The following is a 20,728-nucleotide window of genomic DNA, read 5'->3' on the forward strand; positions in this document are numbered from 1 at the left end:
TCTTTAAAACAACCAACACTGATGAACACGCTCTAGGGTCCAAAGCAGCGATGATTACACCGAGTGCGAACCCCCAGATCTCCAGAACCCTGTGACCAGCACCCCTAAAGCATCGTGGTATCATCTTCCGCCTTGCAGATCCTCCTCACGAGCGGGGAAGTGAGTGTGACCACGCTGGATCTCCTGCTTCGATCTCCGGGGCAGACGGGCGTCACCAGTCCCGTGGGCTTCCTCTCCCATCAGGCCTGGGGTGGCATAAAGGTCAGTAGAAAAGGCCCCTTGAGAAAAGTCAAGTTCTCAGCTCCTGGAGTTTCTCCCCTGACACTTGTCCCCATGAAGTCGGCGCGGCGCTCCTTGGGGGTTAAACACGGGTGCGTGCCTTCACCTGGCCCCCCACAGCAGAGCTCACCCTTCCCGGGCCTGCTGGGAAGGCTGTCAGTGGAACAGGTGCACGCTGGTTCAGGGCTCTGCCCTCAGGATGTGGGGCGACAGGAAGATCCGGGAGCTTCCCTGCCTCAGCCGAGCTGCCTTTCACCTGCCGGCACTGAGGGCTGGACCGCGGGCTCCTCCGTGGGGCCCTCAGGCCGTGTGGGGGTGCTCCAACAGGACCCCCGGAACCAAACACCTGCCAGGGCTCTGTTCAGGCACATCCATGCGGGTCCTAACTCAGTGGGGGATGCATCCCAGGCTGGGATTCCTACCGGTTCATAATAGCTCACATTTATTGAGCACCTGAGAAATGCATTTTATTCTCACGTTCACCCGGGACATCGATGTTCTTTATTCGCATTTAACGCAAAGCATGTTTTCTTTCCATGTTACGCAGCTGAGTGTGGTTGGGATTCTATGAACGTTATTCCACGAAAAGATCACAAAGTATAAGCTCCTTGCTGTAGGGACCATGCCTGCATTGATGTGACACCGTGGGTGTGCGATATGATGCCGAGCAGTGACGTTGACTGAGCAGTTCCCCCCTGCAGGGTCCGGGCCACCATCCACGTAGGCAGCTGTCGGGTCCACACCTGGATGCTTACACACAGCAGGTGCTGGTGCTTTGGGGACACTGGCATCTACACGAAATTAATCCTCTTTTGTTTGTTGCATTTTATACACAGTTCATAGAACAAAGGACTCTCAAGTGACGGGAGTGGTTCTCTTGCTCTTTACATTTTTTATTAAGTTTTTTAAAACGTTGAGATGATACGAATTCACATGCAATTATAAGAAATAATAGAAATATCCTTCATTCCCTGCATCCCTCTGTGGTAACATCTTGCATTCCTATCTTGGAACATACACCCAGGAAATTTCCATTGATACAATCCACTAATCTGAGTCTGATCTCACTAATTTTTTATGCTTGTGTGTGTGTGTGTGTGTGTGTGTGTGTGTGTGTGTGTGTGTTTCACATGTGAAGATTCACCCCGGTCAAGGTACAGAACCCCAGTCAAGGTACCACCAAGGTACCACCACCCCGGTCAAGGTACAGAAAATTCCAGAAAATTCCATCACTGTAGGGACCCCTATGCTGCCCTTTATGACCACAACAACCCGATCCCTCCCCTAGTGCCTCACGCATGGCAACCACTAATCTGTTCTCCACTTGTACAATTTTGTCCTCCCAAGGACGTTATGTAAATGGAATCCTACAGTATGTAACCTTGGCGGACTGGCTTGTTCACGGAGCATAATTCCCCTGAGAGCCATCCAAGTGGATTCATTTTATAACAGAAGCCCAGAACTTAATATTTATACACACGCTCTCCTCTTCGAAGGAACCATCTTAGGAAATTCGAGGCTAATTTCACTCATGCTGCCTTTGCCCAAAAAATTTTTCTAACTTCTTTTTCAGAGTCCACAGGTATTCTTGGAATCATCTTTAGGGCTGTATCTAAATCAGGATTCATCAAACTTTTTCTGTACAGGGTCACAGAGCAAATATTTATGGTTTGAGGGCCAGACTCGGTCACAACTACTCAGCTCTGCCAAAGTCACACGCGATGTGTAAATAAGCGGAAATGGCTGAGTGCCAATAAAACTTTATTTACAAAGACAGGCGGTAGGCCAGATTGGGTCTGCAAGCTATAGTCTGCTGATCCCTGACCTAAACAGCAAAGGTGTGAGTGATTTTCATTTATTAACTGCATTTGTCATTCTGGACCCTGTGGGCAGATAAGAAGAGGAATAATATACTGGAAAAGAAGTAATGAAGAACTCCATTCACAACAATAACCAAAATAACAAAGTTCCAAGATTTCTAAGAAAAATCATAATAAATGCAGAGATTTGTGGAGAAAAACCTAGGGTAGCCAAAATACCATTTGCATAGGTAGTTATTATAAAAACCATTCACGAAATATTTTTTGTTTTTCTATCAAGTCATTGAATTCTGGTGTGTAGTTTTTACACGTACAGCTCATTCTTTTTTTTTTTTTTTAATCTTTATTTTTGAGAGAGAGAAAGAGAGAAAAAAAGAGAGAGCATGAGCAGGGGAGGGACAGACAGAGAGGGAGACACAGAATTTGAAGTGGGCTCCAGGCTCTGAGCTGTCAGCACAGAGCCCGATGCAGGGCTCGAACTCACAGACCGCAAGATCATGACCTGAGCCGAAGTCGGACACTTAACCGACTGAGCCACTCAGGAGCCCCACGTATAGCTCATTTCAATTCAGATGTTAACTTTTCATCACAAGCACTGGATACGTATTTAGAGTTCACAAAACTTAGATTTACAATATTGACCTAAGTTGTTCAGAACATACTTAAAAGTTTTCCAAATTACTAAAGCCAAGTTCCAGCTTCTAAACTTAAATTTAAAAATAATTAAAATTGGGGCAACTGGAATAGCCCAGCAGGAAAAGCATGAGACTTTTGATCTCAGGGTCATGAGTTCGAGCCCGACATTGGGTGTAAAGTTTACTTAAGTAAATAAACTTAAAAAAAAATAACAATAATTAAAATTAAGTGCAATTAAAAAATGCAATTCCTCAATCACATGAGCCACATTTCGTTTGCTCATTGACTACCTTGATGGACAGTGTGGCCCCAGGGCTGAGAATACCGACGCATAGTCTGCTGCCCTTAGGGAGGGAATAAATCCTGGAAATCAGTTCTGAATGAGCCCATTTGCAGAACCGGAGTAATGATGGTCTGGTTAACACAGGCTCTGGAGGCAGACATTCCTGGGTTCAAGTTCTAGTTGGAGTGTGTGTGGCCTTTGGCACATGATCTCATTCCTCTGAACCTTTCTTTCCTTATCTGCAAAATGGCTATTATAATACCCACCTCCTAGGGCTCCGTTGAACAGATAGTAAATGGTCAGTAAATGGAAAGTACTTGTGATTATAGTTATGGTGATGGCCATGGCATTAGTTTCCTAGAGCTGCTATCACAAAGTACTACAGCCTGGGTCCTCTCACAGTTCTGGAATCTGGAAGTCTGGAATTAAAATGGCAACGTCATGGTCCCTCCAGAGTCTCGAGGAGAGGATCCTTCTTTGCCTTTTCCAGCTTCCAGTGGCTCCGGGTATTCCTTGGCTTGTGGTGGCCTCAGTCCACCCCCACGGCCTTCACATGTCATCTTCCCTCTGTGTGTCTTGACATCTTCTGTCCTAAGAACACCAGTCGTACTGGGTTAGGGCCCACCCTGGTGACCTCATCTCATTTTGATCACACCTGCAAAGACCCTACCTCCAACTATAAGGTCACACACAAGTCTGGGAAGTTAGCCCTTCGGCCCATCTTTCTGGGGAACACAGCTCACCCCATAATAGTTATGATTATTAATTACCCGGCTGTGGGGTGTATATATTGCTGTGGTTGATGGGCATCGTGCCTGATGGAATTTGTCCACTGAAGGTGAAACCTTGAGGAATTGTGAGTCTGGAATTCCAGTCCAGCTTGCCTTTCCCTGTGCTACGCCACAAAGCCCTCCGCAGCAAAAGTCATAAAGAATAAATGATTCAAAAGCATACCCTACCACTTTCACTTGATGTTACTCAACTCGAAAGCTCCTGTGCCACCCGGTTCCGTTTCTCTTTCCACAAGACGGATTGTTTGCTCTGCTTCGCTTCTCCGTTTGGTTGTGTGGGCTAAGCTCTTCTGGCTGGTCAAAGCCTTCTACAAATGAGCGCTTAGCTTTCTCTCTCGTTCTCTGAGTTGCGTTAGGTAGGGCAGCAAAAGGCCACCCCCGTCCCGCTCAAGCACGGGGCAGGATGTCAGCAGGTGGAACAAAATATGATGCGTAGTACACATCACCAAAGCCTTTGATCAACGCTCCTTTTAAGCGTTGGGTTGAATGTTAGCCTGAAGACATAAATACAACTGCATAGGATATGACTTACCAAACAAAAGTTTTTAATTCTATCTGATGAGGAAGGTTGCTTGCCTTGTTTCCCCAGAAGCACTAATAATCAGGTAATGAGCGAACTCTTTGAGATAAAAGACTCCTTTTATGATTATCCTTTGTGAGGATGTTTTAAGTCTCACCAAATGCTGAGCCGGAAGGTAATGGCACGTCCCTTTCTCCATTATAAAATCTCTTCGATGATGCACGCCTTTGTCAGAGTCTGAAAGGACCTCTCCCTTCCACTCTGGACGCCAATTTGCACAGTTGTATTTTGCTGCACAGCCCAATGTAATTAGGTTAATTAGTCATTTCCATTTAGCTTATTAGAAGGCTAGAAATCCCTTTGCCTCATTTGGAAGATTAAATGTTGCAATTGTGCTCAACCCAGAGCCTCAAGAAAGCGTGTTTCAGACCCAGTCACGGCAGCTGGGAACGCTGATCGGGGCATAATGTGCTCGGTTTTGTGGTATCGCCCGAGGGGGTAACGGGCCCGCAGAAGGGTTAATGGTGATGCCAGCTGGGAGCAGGGGTGAAGCTGTAAGAAGATGGGAGTCGGTTCCTCAGCCCAGAGAGAAGTAATTACAGTAGCAGCAGCTTTTCGCAGCCTGTCAAGAGCCCTCCTGCTGGCGGCCCAGATGTCAAACTTTATTAATTGAGCACTTGCTAAGCGCCAGGCAGCCTGCTAGTTCCAAGGCTTTCAGAGACGCCTAAGAAAGTCCTTGCCCGCAGGGAACTCACAGTCTTGCGGGAGTGACAGGCAAGTAAGCCAGGTGGGGGGATTCAGTAACTGCAGGAACCCCAAGGAAGCAGCAGGGAGGGCATTACGGTCTTCAAAGCACTCGTTTCTACATTAGAATGCGAGCGACGGGATTGCCTGGCCTCGTTATCCAAGTGGGAAAATCAAAGCCCACAGTCTCTGAGTCACAAGAGGCTTGTGGGGCAGTGGTGCTGGGACCAGAGCCTTCCACTCCTGGCTCCCCCTTCCCCGTGCTACACACCACTCCCCCTGGCCCCCACCTCTCAATAGAGTGACATGCACCCCCTGCTTAGTGGCCAAGGTCAAGTGGGGCAGGGGGTAGGGGGGGACACAGAGCCCGTGTGAAAGGGCACGTGAAGACAGGACCTGTGTTCGTCCACATGGGAAATGAGACTCGGCGAGCCCAGACTAAGGGTCTATGCCCTTCTCTAGCTTCACCTGCCCCGGGTCACCCGTAAGACCCCTCTGCTGCTGGCACACTGCTTTCTGACGGGCCCCCCCTCCCCTTTCCAGACTTTGACTCTCGTTGACCCCACCCCATTAAATGCCCTTCCCTTTTCTCTCCCTCCATCTCTGCCCAACAGAATTCCACTTACATCTGAAGGCCTCCCTCATCTGTCCTTTCTCCTTAATTTAGGACTGCAAGTTCCTTGAAGGTGTGTGTCCTTTTTTTTTTTTTTTACCTTTGTATCCCCAAGTGCCTGGCATGAAGCATTCAATAAATGTTGGATGTATGGATGGATGGATGGATGGATGGACGAACAGATGAATTCAAATAGCAAGAAGGTATTGGGATACTTAAAATTCATGGCCTTGTGGTAGATGCTTTGGACATACTCTACCTTTTAATCTCATGGAAGAGACCAAATGTATAAGCAGAGTCAAGTAATAATGGAAAGAATTGCAGAAAAGTGTCCAAGTAACTAATGTTTATGTGGGCATTCTCAAGGAATGGGATGGGAGGAACCACCACCCAAAATTTGGTTTTGACATCAAGACTGATGATGCCACGCACACACCAAGAGAGTATTAAAAAATGTATTACTCACATGGCATCTGGGTGGCTCAGTCGGTTAAGCATCCAACTTCGGCTCAGGTCATGATCTTACGGTCTGTGGGTTTGAGCCCCACATCGGGCTCTGTGCTGACAGCTCAGAGCCCGGAGCCTGCTTCGGATTCTGTGTCTCCCTCTCACTCTGCTCCTCCCCTGCTCACGCACTTGCTCTCTCTCTGTCTCTCTCTCTCAAAAATGAATAAACGTTAAAAACCAAATTTGAAAATGGCTTGAGAGAGCCAAGGAAGGAGACCACTTTGGTTTTTGGTTTTTTTGTTTTATTTATTTATTATTATTATTATTATTTTTTAGTAGTTTAAGGTTGGGGCAGGGGTGAGTATTTCTGTATGTGAGCAGGGGTTTACAGGGTTCGGCTTCCCTCCAGCACCCGAGGAGGGAGTACCAAGACTTACTTATCAGCTTGCCTGGATGTGGAGGAGGAGAAGAAAGTGTGGGGTGGTGGCAGGGGAGTGGATAAGGCTTTAAAGCTGTCAGCTACCAAACATCTGAACCTTGAATCAGACCCTTTGTTAAAGATTTCAACACTGAGTAGTTCCAGGTAGCCCACGCAAGAAGGATGGGAAGGCTCTGTGTTTCTCTGTGAGAGAGAAGGTACCAGAGAGAGGTTGCTGATTATGACCAGGACTGTAACAACCTGTAGGACCTTACCACATGCTCATCGGGACCAGCACAAGAAAAGGAAGGAGTGGAATTTGGGGGAGGAGAGATCAAGGATCTCTCACATGACGAAAGTAGCGTAGACAAAGAGTTGAGTTGGGAATGAGTCCAGCACGGTTCCAGGGTTGGGCACTGATACTCTTGGACAGAGTCGGAGGGAAGAAGGACACCCGGTTCCCCGGATGGATCGGAAGGAAACGCTAGATGAACACGTTTGATTACTAAGTTGCGTATTTGGACTTAGTCCTTATTGGAAGCAGGCAACTCATGGAAATTTCAGTGTTGGCAGTCACACAAAGTCGGTATCTAGAGGCACCTTGAGAGAGAACTTGAGTTGCCAGCAGAATGAGTATTGAGATAAAAGGAAGGAGTCAGAGACTTGAAATGTCTGGGCTCCGTGAACAGAAAAGTCATGGTATCTTTTCTTGTCCCTCTTCCCAATCAATACCCTGCAGGAAGGTGCAGTTCAATGCGCTACTGATAATAACCCAAACACTTTATTTGCTAACCCTTGCACACTATTAGTACAGTTTGCTGAGGCGACTTGATCAAAACACCTCCTTTTCCTTGAGCTTACCTGGGGGGAAGATCCAAGATTCCAGATGCGAGTATGAACAAGACAGAATTAACATCTATACTCGTATCTCATTCCTTGACACCTTCCCCCCGCCCCCAACGCAATGAAAACTATAGCTTTCTGGAGAAACTGTATTTCACAGCAAGATTCTCCAAAATGTCACAGGCACTTTCATCAATGGAAGAATTCTGTAATCTGGATCGAGACATTGAGGGATCCGCCAAGAGTTGGAAGAAGTTTGTGGAATCGGAATGTCCTGAGAAGGAGAAGTTTCCACAGGGGTGGAAGGACAAGACAGCCCTGCAGCGCCTCTGTATGATGAGAGTCATGCGGCCTGACCGGATGACCTATGCCATACGGTACGGGACAGGGGACAGTGGGGAGCCCCAGGCTGGGCGTGGGGCAGTCTTGACGTGGCCAGATTGGCAGAGCTGAGCACAAAGGTCATGTGTTTCTAGTCACAGGGGTCTTGGTACCAACATCCAAAATCCGGTAAGGCCTGCTGCCCTGTGTCAGCCATGTATTTTCTTAGTAGCTAAGTGGACAACTTGGAAAGAGGTGAGCCCATCCATATCAGCACTGAGAAGGCTGCGGGTCACATCTGTTGTGCTGGGAGATGATGGTACCCAGAGAAGAGCTGGAAGGATCACCCATAGCAGGAAGAACGTCTCTCCGACTGCAAAGGAGGGAGGCAGCGATATTTGCGCCTTTAGCTGAGGTGATAGGATGATGGTGGAAAATTGAGAACCGTGTCTAATGACGTCTGTGTTCATCAGTTGGGTCTGTGCGCGAGAGGAGGTGGCAGAGTTAGAGACTCGAGAAGGGCGCAGAGTTTGAAATAGAATCTGTGACAAGTGGGAGAGAAGACCCACCAGGGAAACCCAAAGACCTCTGAGCAGCCTTGAGAGCCCACCTAGTTAAGATCATGTATTTACAATGGCACCTGTCTTCATCAATGGTTCCCTGTGGCAACGTCCAACCACCCAGGTGTAGATTCAGAGTTAAGTTAGTCTGGAGCACGGCCTGGGGCTGGGTGGTGGGAACGGGAATTCTTGAGGTGGGCACTGATCGTACTGGCATGATGAAAGTGTTCTAATTCTGGATTGTGGTGAAGGCTGTACAATTCAGTAAACTTATTAACAATTATTGAATACTACACTTAAAAGAGACAAATGTTATGCTATCAGTTATAACCCAAGACGTTTTTTAGTTTTTTTCAAGGTTACAGGCCGTGGAGTCTACACTGGATAGGAAAGAGGAGAAGAGCGTAAGGGGACGGTTAAGAAACAAAACAGAGAAGCCACAGTGCTGAAAATCCTCCATTTGTGGTGGCACCAACACAGGGAAGGAACAGGTGGAATAAGGGTCAGTTGCTAAATCGCTGACGGAAGGTTTTCGGCAGAGAGTGGAGTGTTTCCACTGAAGGTTTCAGATGTAGACAAAGTCCTTCAGTAATGGCAGGATAAAATGTGGCCACAAAACCAGGTGGCTGAATCAAGGAAAAAATGAAGACAGAGGAACGGGACGATTATCCATGCGGATGTTGATGTCACTCAGGCTGGTGGAGAGAAGGTCCGTGAGCCAAGTGTTCAGGGAAGGGGTAGAGCGACAAGTGGAACGGTAAATGACGTCAGTGTGCAGGGGACATGGCGATGCAGCCTGGGGAATGGAGAGTCCACGGAGCCACAAGAATGGAGAAGTCATGGTTTGCAGAGAGTAACCACCAGTGAGGAGAACCATGATCCCACCTTACCGTCCTGAGATATAGGTCAGAGGTAGGAGAATGAACCCCACTGTGGAGACTACAAGGAAGCAGTGTCCTTGGGGAAGAGTTAAGGCCAAGAGTTGGGCCAGATGGTCGACCAAGTGGTTGCAGGTGAAAGGTTTGTTCGGCGGAAGACAGGGCAATGTGGAAAGGAACATTGACAAGTGGAGTAGGATGAAAGGAAACAGACATTGATAGAGTATGACAGCACAGGAAAGCAGAGGGCCTTTCATCTTGAGCTGAGATAGAGGACCGAGACAGAAGACCACGGGATTGTGGAGTGTGGAGGGTCCAGCTGCCTGCAAGCTTTCTGAAAGCATTGATCTTGGTGGCGTTCCAATGGATGGTGGTGATGTCACGGGACATCCAAGCTTCACAGAGAAGGTGACAGTGGCCTGGATGTATGGGGATTCAGAAAGAGCCCTGATCTAGGACAGCGGGCCAGCCATGGTTGTGCATGTTGACTTAACAATGAGGCACCTGGAAGTTGGTCTCACCTCTGTGACTACCACGCCCATGACCTTGAGTGCATCCTTCCATGTCTATACGCCTCCATTTCTCAAGTGTTTGCTATTTTGTGACTGACATACACATGCACTTCTTTTCTGGCAGAGATTTTGTTGAAGAGAAGTTGGGAAGCAAGTACGTGGCGGGAAGAACGCCAGACTTTGCGGCTTCATTTGAGGAATCAGGACCAGCCACACCCATGTTTTTTATCCTGTCTCCAGGCGTGGACCCCCTGAAAGATGTGGAAAATCAAGGTGAGAAAAACTCATCTTAGGGGTGCCTGGGTGGCTCAGTCACTTAAGTGTCCAACTTCAGCTCAGGTCACGATCTTGTGGTTCATGAGTTAGATCCCCGCATCAGGTTCTGTGCTGACAGCTCAGAACCTGGAGCCTGCTTCAGATCCTGTGTCTCCCTCTCTCTCTGCCCCTCCCCCACTCACGCTCTGTCTCTCTCTACCTGTCAAAAGTAAACAAAGATTGAAAACCAGAAGAAGAAGAAAAAGACAAACTCATCTTGGAGCCAAGGCCGCACCTGCCCCGTGAACTTCCACTCTTTGCATCCGGCAGTCTCTCTTCTCTAGACCCCAAGTTCACGAGGCAGTACTCAGTATTTGCTAACATACAGAAATCAGGGTCCTTGGAAACGAACACCAGGGGATTATCACCAGAGAAGGGACCATCCAGGGTGGGACACGGTAGAGTCCTGAGGACACTGGCAGGGTCCTGGAGAGACCTTGCCCCGCCACCCACCCATCTCTCACGGCACCCCCACCCCGCCCCGCCCCACCTTACTTGGGCCGGAGCAATCTTTCTGAAACACAAGTCTCACCCTGCTCTTCACGGCCTCTGATTGCCCTGAGAAGAAAGTCCAAACTCCTTAATGTGTCTCACAGGGAACTTCCTCCTCCCGTCCCTCCCTGTTTCTCCAGCTTGCTTCCCAGCATTAGTTTCCTGTCGCTGCTGTAATGAATTACTACAAAGCTGGAGGCTTGAAACAACACTAATTTATTATTTTACAGTTCTGGAGATCAGAAATCATAAATGGGTCTTACCGCCTCCCTCTTTTCCTTATAAGAACTCCTATGATTATATCGGGCCCACTTGGATAATCCAGGATAACCTCCCCATCTTGAGGGCCTTAATTTACTCACATTGTAGAGTCCCCTCTGCTGAGGATTAGGACGTGGACATCCTTGGGGGTCCATCATTCTGTCCACATTTCCCTACTCGCCTCTTTTGCATTCTACGTGACCGCCATTACATTCTCCCAAGCCTGCCATTTCCTTTCCTGGATCCCCTTCACCAGGCTAGCCTCTATTCATCCTTCAGACACCAATTTCTTTTTTTTTTTTTTTAATTTTAATTCGTATCTCTTTTATTATGATTGAGTTGGGTATTTTTCCCTTCTTTTTTTCAATATATGAAGTTTATTGTCCAATTGGTTTCCATACAACACCCAGTGCTCATCCCAAAAGGTGCCCTCCTCGATACCCATCACCCACCCTCCCCTCCCTCCCACCCCCCATCAACCCTCAGTTTATCAGACACCAATTTCAATGTCACCATCTCCAGGAAGACCTACTTGGCTTTCAAGGTCCTTGGTTCCCCCTCCCATGTGCTCCTAGAGTGCCCTTCTTTATGTACATCACCTTGTACTTGTCTAGTGACTGCTGGTCTTCGTGAGAGGGTGAGAGCTCCTTGGGAACAGGTGTCCTTTTCGCCAGAGTGTCCCCACTTCCTAGGACGGTGAGGGGTGCTAAAGAAATATGTACGTTCGATGAAAGAATGAGCAAATGAACGACTAATCAAAACCATCACACTGGCCAAACGACACCATTTTGCAAAGTTAAATAAAGACCCGACAGGTTGGAACCTAGCCCAGGTAATACAGCTCCAAGAGCAGTCCATTCATTTACACAGTGAGAGAACTCTACAGCATGCCTAGTGTTGGGGGGTGGTTGAGAAGAAGCTAACTTGGGTCCTAAAGAATGGATAGGCTCTACAGCAGGGAAAGAATTGTCTTATTCACTAATTTTATGTGTATGTGTGTTTCTGTAGTCTCCTGATAATTTCAAGTGACACTTGCACATTTTTAAAATACAGTAAAACCTTGGGCTGCAAGTAACTTGCTCTCCGAGGGTTCCACAAGACAAGCAAACATTTCTAATAATTTTTAACTTGATAAAAGAGCCATGTCTTGTAATGCAAGTAGCACATGATGTCGAACGTCACATGATCACAACTGAGCCAATGGGTTTTGAAATTCGCTTTGATATACGAGTGCTTTGGATTATAAGTATGTTTCCAGAACGAATTATGCTCGCAAAGGTTTTACTGTATAGATAACATAGACTTTAAAATGAAAACCAACATTTCCCAGCTCCAGTCCTTCCCATACCCCGTCTCCCTTTTCAGACACATTTGGTTTGGTTTTGTTTTGTTTTGCTTTATTATTTTATCTTATTTTAATTTAATTTATTTTATTTTACTTTATCTTATTTTTGCCTATTTCTAAATTTAGTTCTGGGAACTGCTTCTCTATTTCCTACTAATCTTCTGCCCATTTCTTCACTGGATTATTTGGTTTGGGGGTGTTGAGTTTGATAAGTTCTTTATAGATTTTGGACACTAACCCTTTATCCGATATATCATTCGCAAATATCTTCTCCCATTCTGTCAGTTGCCCTTTAGTTTTGCTGATTGTTTCCTTCGCTGTGCAGAAGCTTTTTATTTTGATGAGGTCCCAATAGTTTATTTTTGTCTTTGTTTCCCTTGCCTCTGGAGACGTATTGAGGAAGAAGTTGCTGCAGCTGAGGTCAGAGGTTTTTTCCTGCTTTCTCCTCTAGGGTTTTGATCGTTTCCTGTCTCACATTCAGGTCCTTCATCCATTTTGGGTTTATTTTTGTGTTTGGTGTAGGAAAGTGGTCCAGGTTCATTCTTCTGCATGTCGCTGTCCAGTTTTCCCAGGACCATTTGCTGAAGAGACAGTCTTTATTCCATTGGATATTCTTTCCTGCTTTGTCAAAGATTAGTTGGCCATACGTTTGTGGGTCCATGTCTGCGTTCTCTATTCTGTTCCATCGATCTGAGTGTCTGTTTTTGTGCCAGTATCCTACTAATCTATCACTAGTTTTAAATTGATCAATTCTAGATATCTATTTATTCCCTGATTTAAAAAATAAGAATTTGGCTCCCACTGATGCCCACTAGGACTCTCTACTTTCTACCACATTTTTAACAGCTTTACTGAGATATAATTCACATGCCATATTCACCCACTTCAAGTATACAATTCAAAGTTTGCTTATATTTTCACAAGGCCATGTGACCATCACCACACTCTAATTTTAGCAAATTTGTGTCTCTCGGCACCCCCCCCCCAAATTCTAGATCCCCTAGTGAGCACTTCTGTTCCATCTTATGTCCTCCCAAACCCACCACCAATTTACTTTCTGGCTCTAAAAATGTGCCTGTTTTGGACATCTCCTAGAAATGAAATCATATACTATAGGGTCTTTTGTTGCTGGTTTGTTTTACTTAGCATAATATTTTCAAGGTTTTTGCTGTAGCATGTATCACTCCTTTTCTATGGCTGGATAATAGTTCATGTAGATCAGTCTAGAAAGTGTTAACAATATTAAGTCTTTTGAGCCATCAACATAGAATGTCTTGCCATTTGTTAAGGTCTTCTTTAATTTCTTTGATTAATATTTTGTAGTTTGGGGTGTAAAGTCTTGCATTTTTTTAATTGAATAATAGTTAACCTACAGGGTTATATTAGTTTCAGGTGTATAACATGTATATTTTTGTATATTGATCTTCTATCCTGCAACCTTGCTGAACTTGTTTATTGGTTCCAATAATGTTTGTGAATTCCTTGGGTTTGTTTTTGTTTTTGTTTTTGTTTTTAGATACAAGTTTATGTGATCTACGAATAGAGGTAGTTTTACTTCTTCCTTTCCAATCTGGATGGCTTTTTATTTCTTCATCTTGCCTAACTGACCTGGCTAAAATTTCCAGCACAATATTAAGTCGAAATGGCAAGTTTGGACATCCTTGACTTGTTCTAGATCTTAGGGAAAATTCATTCAATCTCTGCCAGTAAATATGATGTCAACTGTGGGGTTTTTACAGATACCCTTCATCAGATTGAGCAAGTTGCCTTCTAGTTTGTTGAATTTCTTTTCCCTTTATCGTGAAAAGGTGTTGGGTTTTATCAAGTGTTTTTTCTGTATCCATTGAGATGATACCATTTTGTTGTTTATTCTATTGAGATATTACGTTAATTGATTTTTGGAAGTTAAACTAGCCTTGCATTCTTGAGATCTCACCTGATCCTGGGTTATAATCCTTGTATATATTGCTAGATTCAATTTGCTAATATGTCTTTGAGGATTTTTACAGATATATTCGTAAGAGATGCTGACCTGTTGTTTTCTTTCCTTGTGAGGTCTTTGTTTGGGGTATGAGGATATAACTAGTGACCTATATACCAACTGATTTGGGAAGTGTTCCTTCCTCTTCTATTTTTTTGGAAGATTTTTATGAAAGACTGATATTACTTCTTCATGTTTCATAGAATTCAGTGGTGAAGTCACCTGGGCCTGAGCTTTTCTTAATGGGAAGTTTTTGTTGTTTTTTTTTAATTTTTTTTCAATGTTTATTTATTTTTGGGACAGAGAGAGACAGAGCATGAACGGGGGAGGGGCAGAGAGAGAGGGAGACACAGAATCGGGAACAGGTTTCAGGCTCTGAGCCATCAGCCCAGAGCCCGACGCGGGGCTCGAACTCACGGACCGCGAGATCATGACCTGGCTGAAGTCGGACGCTTAACCGACTGCGCCACCCAGGCACCCCTTAATGGGAAGTTTTTGAATCACTAGCTTAATGGGGGGTGGGAGGGAGGGGAGTGTGGGTGATGGGTATTGAAGAGGGCATCTTTTGGGATGGGCACTGGGTGTTGTATGGAAACCAATTTGACAATAAATTTCATATATTTCAAAAAAACAAATCAAAAACAAAGACATCAGAGAATTCCTCTTTGACAGGCATAGACTAAGACAAAAGGAGTTATGTGATCGCTAGCCATATATTCAGAAGAGTTTAGACATTACAGCGCTTTGTTATATTTCATGAGTTCATAGGACCCAAAGAAGCTAATACAGTAGAACAATAGCTGACATATCAGGTTTTTCAGTCATACTGTCAGTTGCTGACAGGTTGCCAAACTGCCTTTGGCCTGGCTCTGAATCCACATCAGGCAAAGTATTAAAATGATCATTTCCGTTTAACTTTGAAAGTCCCGGCTTATCTGAAATCAAAATCAAATGTGGCCTGTGCATCTGATGGCAGAATTACTGAGCTGACTCTGTGACTGAGGTATCTAGACAGTGAGGAGGACATTTAACAAGAGGAGAAGGGAACGCTCTATGAAATTTATTTGAATTATTCTATGTCAGCCCATAGTTGGTATCTTAGTTTCCTAGGACTGCCACAGATCACCACAGACTAACTTCAAACAATAGCTGTTTGTGCTTTCATGGTTCTAGAGGCTTACAAGTCCAAAATCAAGGTGCCGGCAAGGTTCTGGAGGCCTGAGAGCGAGCCTGCACCATGTTTCTCCCCTAGCTCCTGAAAGTTATCAGCCATCTCTGATGTTTCTTGCCTTGTGGCTACCTCATTCCCATCTTTGCTTCCATTGTCATGTGGCCGCCTTCTCCCTGCACATCCTGTCTTTATGTGGCATTCTTCTCTGTGTGTGTCTGTGTCCAGATTTCTGTCACCTTATGAAAATACCCGTCCGATTAGGATCTACCCTAATGACTTCCACTTAACTTGCTTACATCTGCAAAGACCCTATTTCCAAATAAGGTGACCTTCACAGGCCCCGAGGGCTAAATTAGCATTTCACTGTATCTTTTGGGAAGACACTAGCCAAGCAATAACAGGTGACGGAAGTTGCTAATTGCTGAAGAGAATTTAGGTTCTGCCCTGCATCTGAGCATTTTCATTCCTTAGATAAGGAGGGCAAACATGTTTAACCTTTGGACTTGATTTTGGCCACGATCAGTCTCTTCTAGTAGTTTCTCACTCAAGTTCTGCGTTTGGTATTTTCCTGCATTTTGAAAGAAATTGCATTTGCCTCATCTTTGAATATATTAACTCTCTATTTGGATAAGCAATGCCAAAGAAGGCCAAATTAGATGGTCATTGTTGCCAGTGAAACGGAAGAAAGAAAGAGTAGTGGCCGCGTAAGAGACATTCCTCAACTCTTACTGGAGGCTGTCTGTGTATGAAGAACTTCACTAGATGGGAGGAAAAAGTAGCAAACAGGATCTCGGTCCTTAAAATAAAAAAACCCGCAATAACACGTTCCAGCCCCTTCTGTATCTTAAAAGCAGACAGGAAGTTTGGTTTGAGGCTATTAGCTTCCAGAGTTACCAATGTAAGCTGGAAGGTAAATGACAGTGACACACAGGTAAAATGGTTCCTCCTACCCCCCCCCCCCCCCCGCCATCCTTTAGGGAAAAAAAACAATTAGAATTTAAAAATTGCTCATGGAGAGTATAAGATGTATTTATCTGTTTGTTCATTTCTATCATGGATCAGCAGTGGTGGTCCACATGCCATATCTGATTTGTGCCTGTTTTGTCAATAAAGTTTTACTGGAACACACACACACACACACACACACACACACACACACACACAAAAGAATCACTAGCTTAATGTCTTTGCTTATTATATATCTATTCCAATTTTCTGCTTCTCCTTGAGTCAGTTTTGGTATTTGTTTCTAGGAATGTGTCCATTTTATCCAGTTATCTAATTGGTTTGCAAACTCCCAAATACTGATAGCTATATTAAAATGTTCACTTCCTCTATGGGCTATGTTCACTTTAACAGCGTTAGTGAAACTTAATTTTTTATTCCGTGATTTCCAGATGCTTTCTCTTGACTTTCCTCTGTGTAAGCTGAGATTTCAGTTTTCCAGCTCGCATCAGCTGCCCCTTAAGTTTTCCGTAGACAAGGATGAATATATATTCATTCTAATGTTACCATCATTCATGTTGTTCACGCCTAGTCTACAAGTTAGCTGTAATATTTGAAAACTGATACATAGGGTTTATGTCATAGTTAATAAATACATATTCTTCACTGAAGAGGCACGTAAATATGCTAGGATTACACATCCTTCTTCATGGATCCAATGTCCTAATCTCTAGGGGTCTCTCAAAGAAGAATGTTCTCAGCAAGGAGTTTCAAAGTCATATCAAATTTCAGTTTGCTTCCTACTAGGATGAAGATTTTCTCGAAGAGCTTTTAGTTTTTCATGGAGTTTCTGAATGTCTTTTCCTTGTTCTTGGAAGAAGAAATAAATGCCCCCTCTGCCATTATCACTAATATCTCACACTTCTTATTTATTGTACGAATTGAATAGAATCCCCGTTATCTATATAGAATCTAATAGAATCCAGTGTTATCTTTCTTGAAAATGCTCTACCTAGGGCCCACTTCTGTTCTAAAAGAGATAAGTTACACTGTGGCTTTCTAGGCAAGTCCCACCCTGGGACTTATTTTCTTTATATTCTAGTTTAGTTCTATCATTTTTGTATCCTGCGTCTTTCATTTTCAGTTTTCACCCCAGTTTTGCTAGCATATGCCATCAGAAAAGAGTCGTGGGAAGTAAAATTTCATAATCCTTGGCTGTCTAAAAAGGCTTTAATTTTGCCCCTATACTTGTTTGGTAGTTTTGCTAAGTGCAAAGTGATTTGTACTCAGAATGTGTCCACATTGCTCGATTGTCTTCAGGAAGTCGGTTATGTTTGGTTGAGATCATATGCCAGTAGGGTGCTGTTCTCTTCTTTGTTGGTTACTTGTGTCTGTTCCTTGGAAACTTTAGGATTATCTCTCTACCTCCTGTTCTGAAATTCCAAGAGCTGCGTTTGGTGTGGGTTTTTTCCATTCATCTGCTCAGCGTTCGCCGTGCCATTTCAAGTGGAAAAGTCCTAGTGTTCTCTACCTCTGGAAATTTTGCTCTCTCGTTCTCAGTAAGTACCGCTACCATTCACCAAGTTGGCCATGCCAGAAATGTTGGGATTGGTCACAGTAACACTCCCTCTGCCACCCACCACATTTAGTCCTATGGATTCTGCCTCCTAAATCCATGTGAGACTGGTCTCAGTGTTTCTGTCCTCAGTGTTGCCTCCCTGGTCTGAGTCACCGTGGTCTCACTTGGACTGTCCCAGTGGCCCCCTAACCCATTTTCTGTTCTTCACCCCCTGTCTGCAATCTTTTGCCAATCTCTGCAGCCAAAGGCATCTTGCTAAATCTCACATCCGACTGTATCACTCTTCTCCTTAAATCTCTCTGGTGGTTTCCCATTGTTCTTAAGGTAAAGTCCAGTACCACTGACATGGTCCGTGGGGCCTGCATGGACTGGCCTTTGTGCCAAGCCTTGGATCTTACCTTCCCCCAAGCTCACTCTACTCCAGACACACAGCCCTTGTAGATCGTGAGCCTTCCTGACCTAGGGCAGTGTTACAAGAGGTTTCTTTTATCTGAACTATTTCTCCCAGCAATTCAAGAGTCCGGTGCCTACTCACCCTGCAGGTATCAGCCTCTCCTGACCTCCCTGCAAGGCCGTCGGTCCCCTGCCATACATATCTTTGCCTCAGAGCATGCCTACCTGCGTGTCACCAAGATCCTTCAGGTCAAGGACCAGGACCTGTTGCTTACCATTTTGGAACCAGCACCTAAAAGCATAACTAGCAGAGAAAAGGTGCTCCGTAAACACTTGTTGAATGAATCCACAAATAAATGAATAAATATCATAAGAACTGTTGTCACAGTTCAGTTATTCCTGAGTTTCACCCTTTTATAGAGTCCTGTATTCCTTCTGGCTTCCGGAGGCTTTATTCCTTTCATATTGACAGATCTAGTTTCCTCATTTTCACTCAATCTTTCCCTTTCTGGAAGCTTTTATATACCCTGCAAATGAGCAATTTCCTACTGTTCTTTGCCAATTGACCTCTGTCTGTTGCATCATGTGCTTTGAAGCTTTCTGTCCTTTCAGGGACGCTGACCCCGCCCTGGTCCATATTGGTGATTTGTTTCTGAATACATTATCTCAGCTCTGCCCTTGGCTTCCTCTCAACACCTTTCCTTACTAGAAGCAATATTGCTGTTCATCAACTCGAGATTACTTACGCACCTGTGCCTCCTCTCTCTCTCCCTTCCTTCTTGCCTCATTGATGGCTTGATTTATTTTCTAATTCACCAATTTAGAACACATACTCTGGCGACAGCCATGCTTTCTGCATCTTGGATGGAATCAGACTGCCTCACGGGCTCCTGTTCTCAAGTTTGCAGTCTACATGACTGACTCCCACTTTCCTTTCTCTCCCCAGCCCCAACTTATTAAGTAAACTTACTGCCTCTGTGCTTGGGCAGAGGCTGTGTATCAGACAGTTCACTGTTTTACTCCACTTAGGCTCTTACAGAGCTTGGCATCCTTCCCCATTTTCGAGTTTGTGATTTATGTGCTTAACCCCTTCATTTCTCTATCCCTTTGTTTCAACATGACAGTTCTTTTTTTTTAATGTTTATTTATTTGGGGGGTGGGGAGGGGCAGAGAGGGAAGGAGAGAATCCCAAGCAGGCTCTGTGCCATCAGCACAGAGCCCGATGCGGGGGTCCACCTCACGAGCCATGAGGTCATGACCTGAGCCAAAATCAAGAGTTGGGCGCTTCGCCGACTGAGCCACCCAGGCGCCCCTCAGTATGGCACTTCTTAGTCCTGGAGAGGGTTTTAAAAGTTCAGAGTCAACCGGAAGATTTGTTGCCTCAGCCCCCTTCCACCACAGCCCCTCATCCCCGCCCCAGGCGCGTAGACCCACAGACAAAGTTCTGCGTAGAGTTTAGGAGCTCTCTAGCCCCTAAAGCTCATCCACTGACCCTTGATCAGAAATCTGTGCTCTTCTGACACCTTTGTGGCTCTTAGTCTCCTCTAGGATTTTCCTTCCTCAATAATTTTGAAGGAGGAGGGGAGGGGGGAATTCAATTCACTTTTCTTGGCCCCTGTTTCAACACAAAAGCTAGGACCATCCACCCCCACTGTTTTTCTTCTTGCCTTGTCAGATGGATCCTTGAAAGTGCTTTGATGTAACACTCTTTCTCTTCTCTTTCCTCATCACCTCCTTCCTGAATGAGCCATACCTCTTGATTTGCACACGAGCTTGTGCCTTTGCTTCTTTTAAAAGCAATCCCCCATTTTTTTTTTCCAATCACCCGTTTTACCTGCCTCCTAGGGCCACTGTAGGATGAAAATGAAATCTAAGACGTGTAAAGACTTTACAATGTCAAGAGTACGGTAGCATTGTAAGGCATTATAACGGAGGTGATAATCCCGTCTGTTCTTTGAGGCAGCTCGGTTGGCTCCTTCCTGTATGGCCTTTGGAAGGACAGCTTGGTCCTTGGTCCTTCCAACCCAAGACTCCCCTTCACTCCCAACCCAGGACTCCCCTTTCCACCCTAACACACAGGCATCTTCTCTGGTCTTTCACGTGACTCTAGCACGATCTTGCTCTGTCCGTGTCCTCCTCTGTTCAGTTACGTGGCTTTACCAAATATTTCGGTTATTTCCGTGTTGTGGTCAGGAAGAACCCGTATCTACCACCTCTGCCTCCCGCGGCTTCCTGTTTCTCTTCCCAACACGCTGGTCAGAACTGTGAGCTTGCTTAGATTTGTTCAAGCCTGCTCCCCAGTGTGTTCAAAGAAACGGTTTCCAGTTGGGTGTTTCTGTCACCAGATTATCCGCACGTGGCGTGCAGCCTCTCCCTCTCATCGTTCCTGGCCCTGTTCTCGTTTCTTTAACAGTCCACCGGGACTCGGGCAGGTTGAAGCAAGTACAGTTTTAGCAAACAGCTTCAAGATTGGCAAAATATTCACTTTGGGGTTGAGAGAGACTCTTTTGCTCGTGTTCCAGGGAGCCAGGGGCGTGAGTAGGCAGACAAAGGTTGATGATCTAAGAAGAGATGGGATTTA

At 45.2% G+C, this 20,728-nt stretch overlaps 1 protein-coding gene across 1 annotated transcript in view; it reads left to right on the forward strand.

Moving 5' to 3' along the window:
• DNAH9 (dynein axonemal heavy chain 9) overlaps positions 1–20,728 on the forward strand; it is a 330,380-nt gene that overhangs the window by 266,995 nt on the left and 42,657 nt on the right. The window contains exons 59-61 of the mRNA XM_047832566.1: positions 139–261; positions 7,578–7,771; positions 9,790–9,938. Coding sequence (XP_047688522.1) covers positions 139–261; positions 7,578–7,771; positions 9,790–9,938 — 466 coding nt within the window. The remainder of the gene's footprint in view (positions 1–138; positions 262–7,577; positions 7,772–9,789; positions 9,939–20,728) is intronic.

Source organism: Prionailurus viverrinus, chromosome E1, assembly GCF_022837055.1.
Source record: "Prionailurus viverrinus isolate Anna chromosome E1, UM_Priviv_1.0, whole genome shotgun sequence".
NCBI lineage: Eukaryota > Metazoa > Chordata > Mammalia > Carnivora > Felidae > Prionailurus > Prionailurus viverrinus.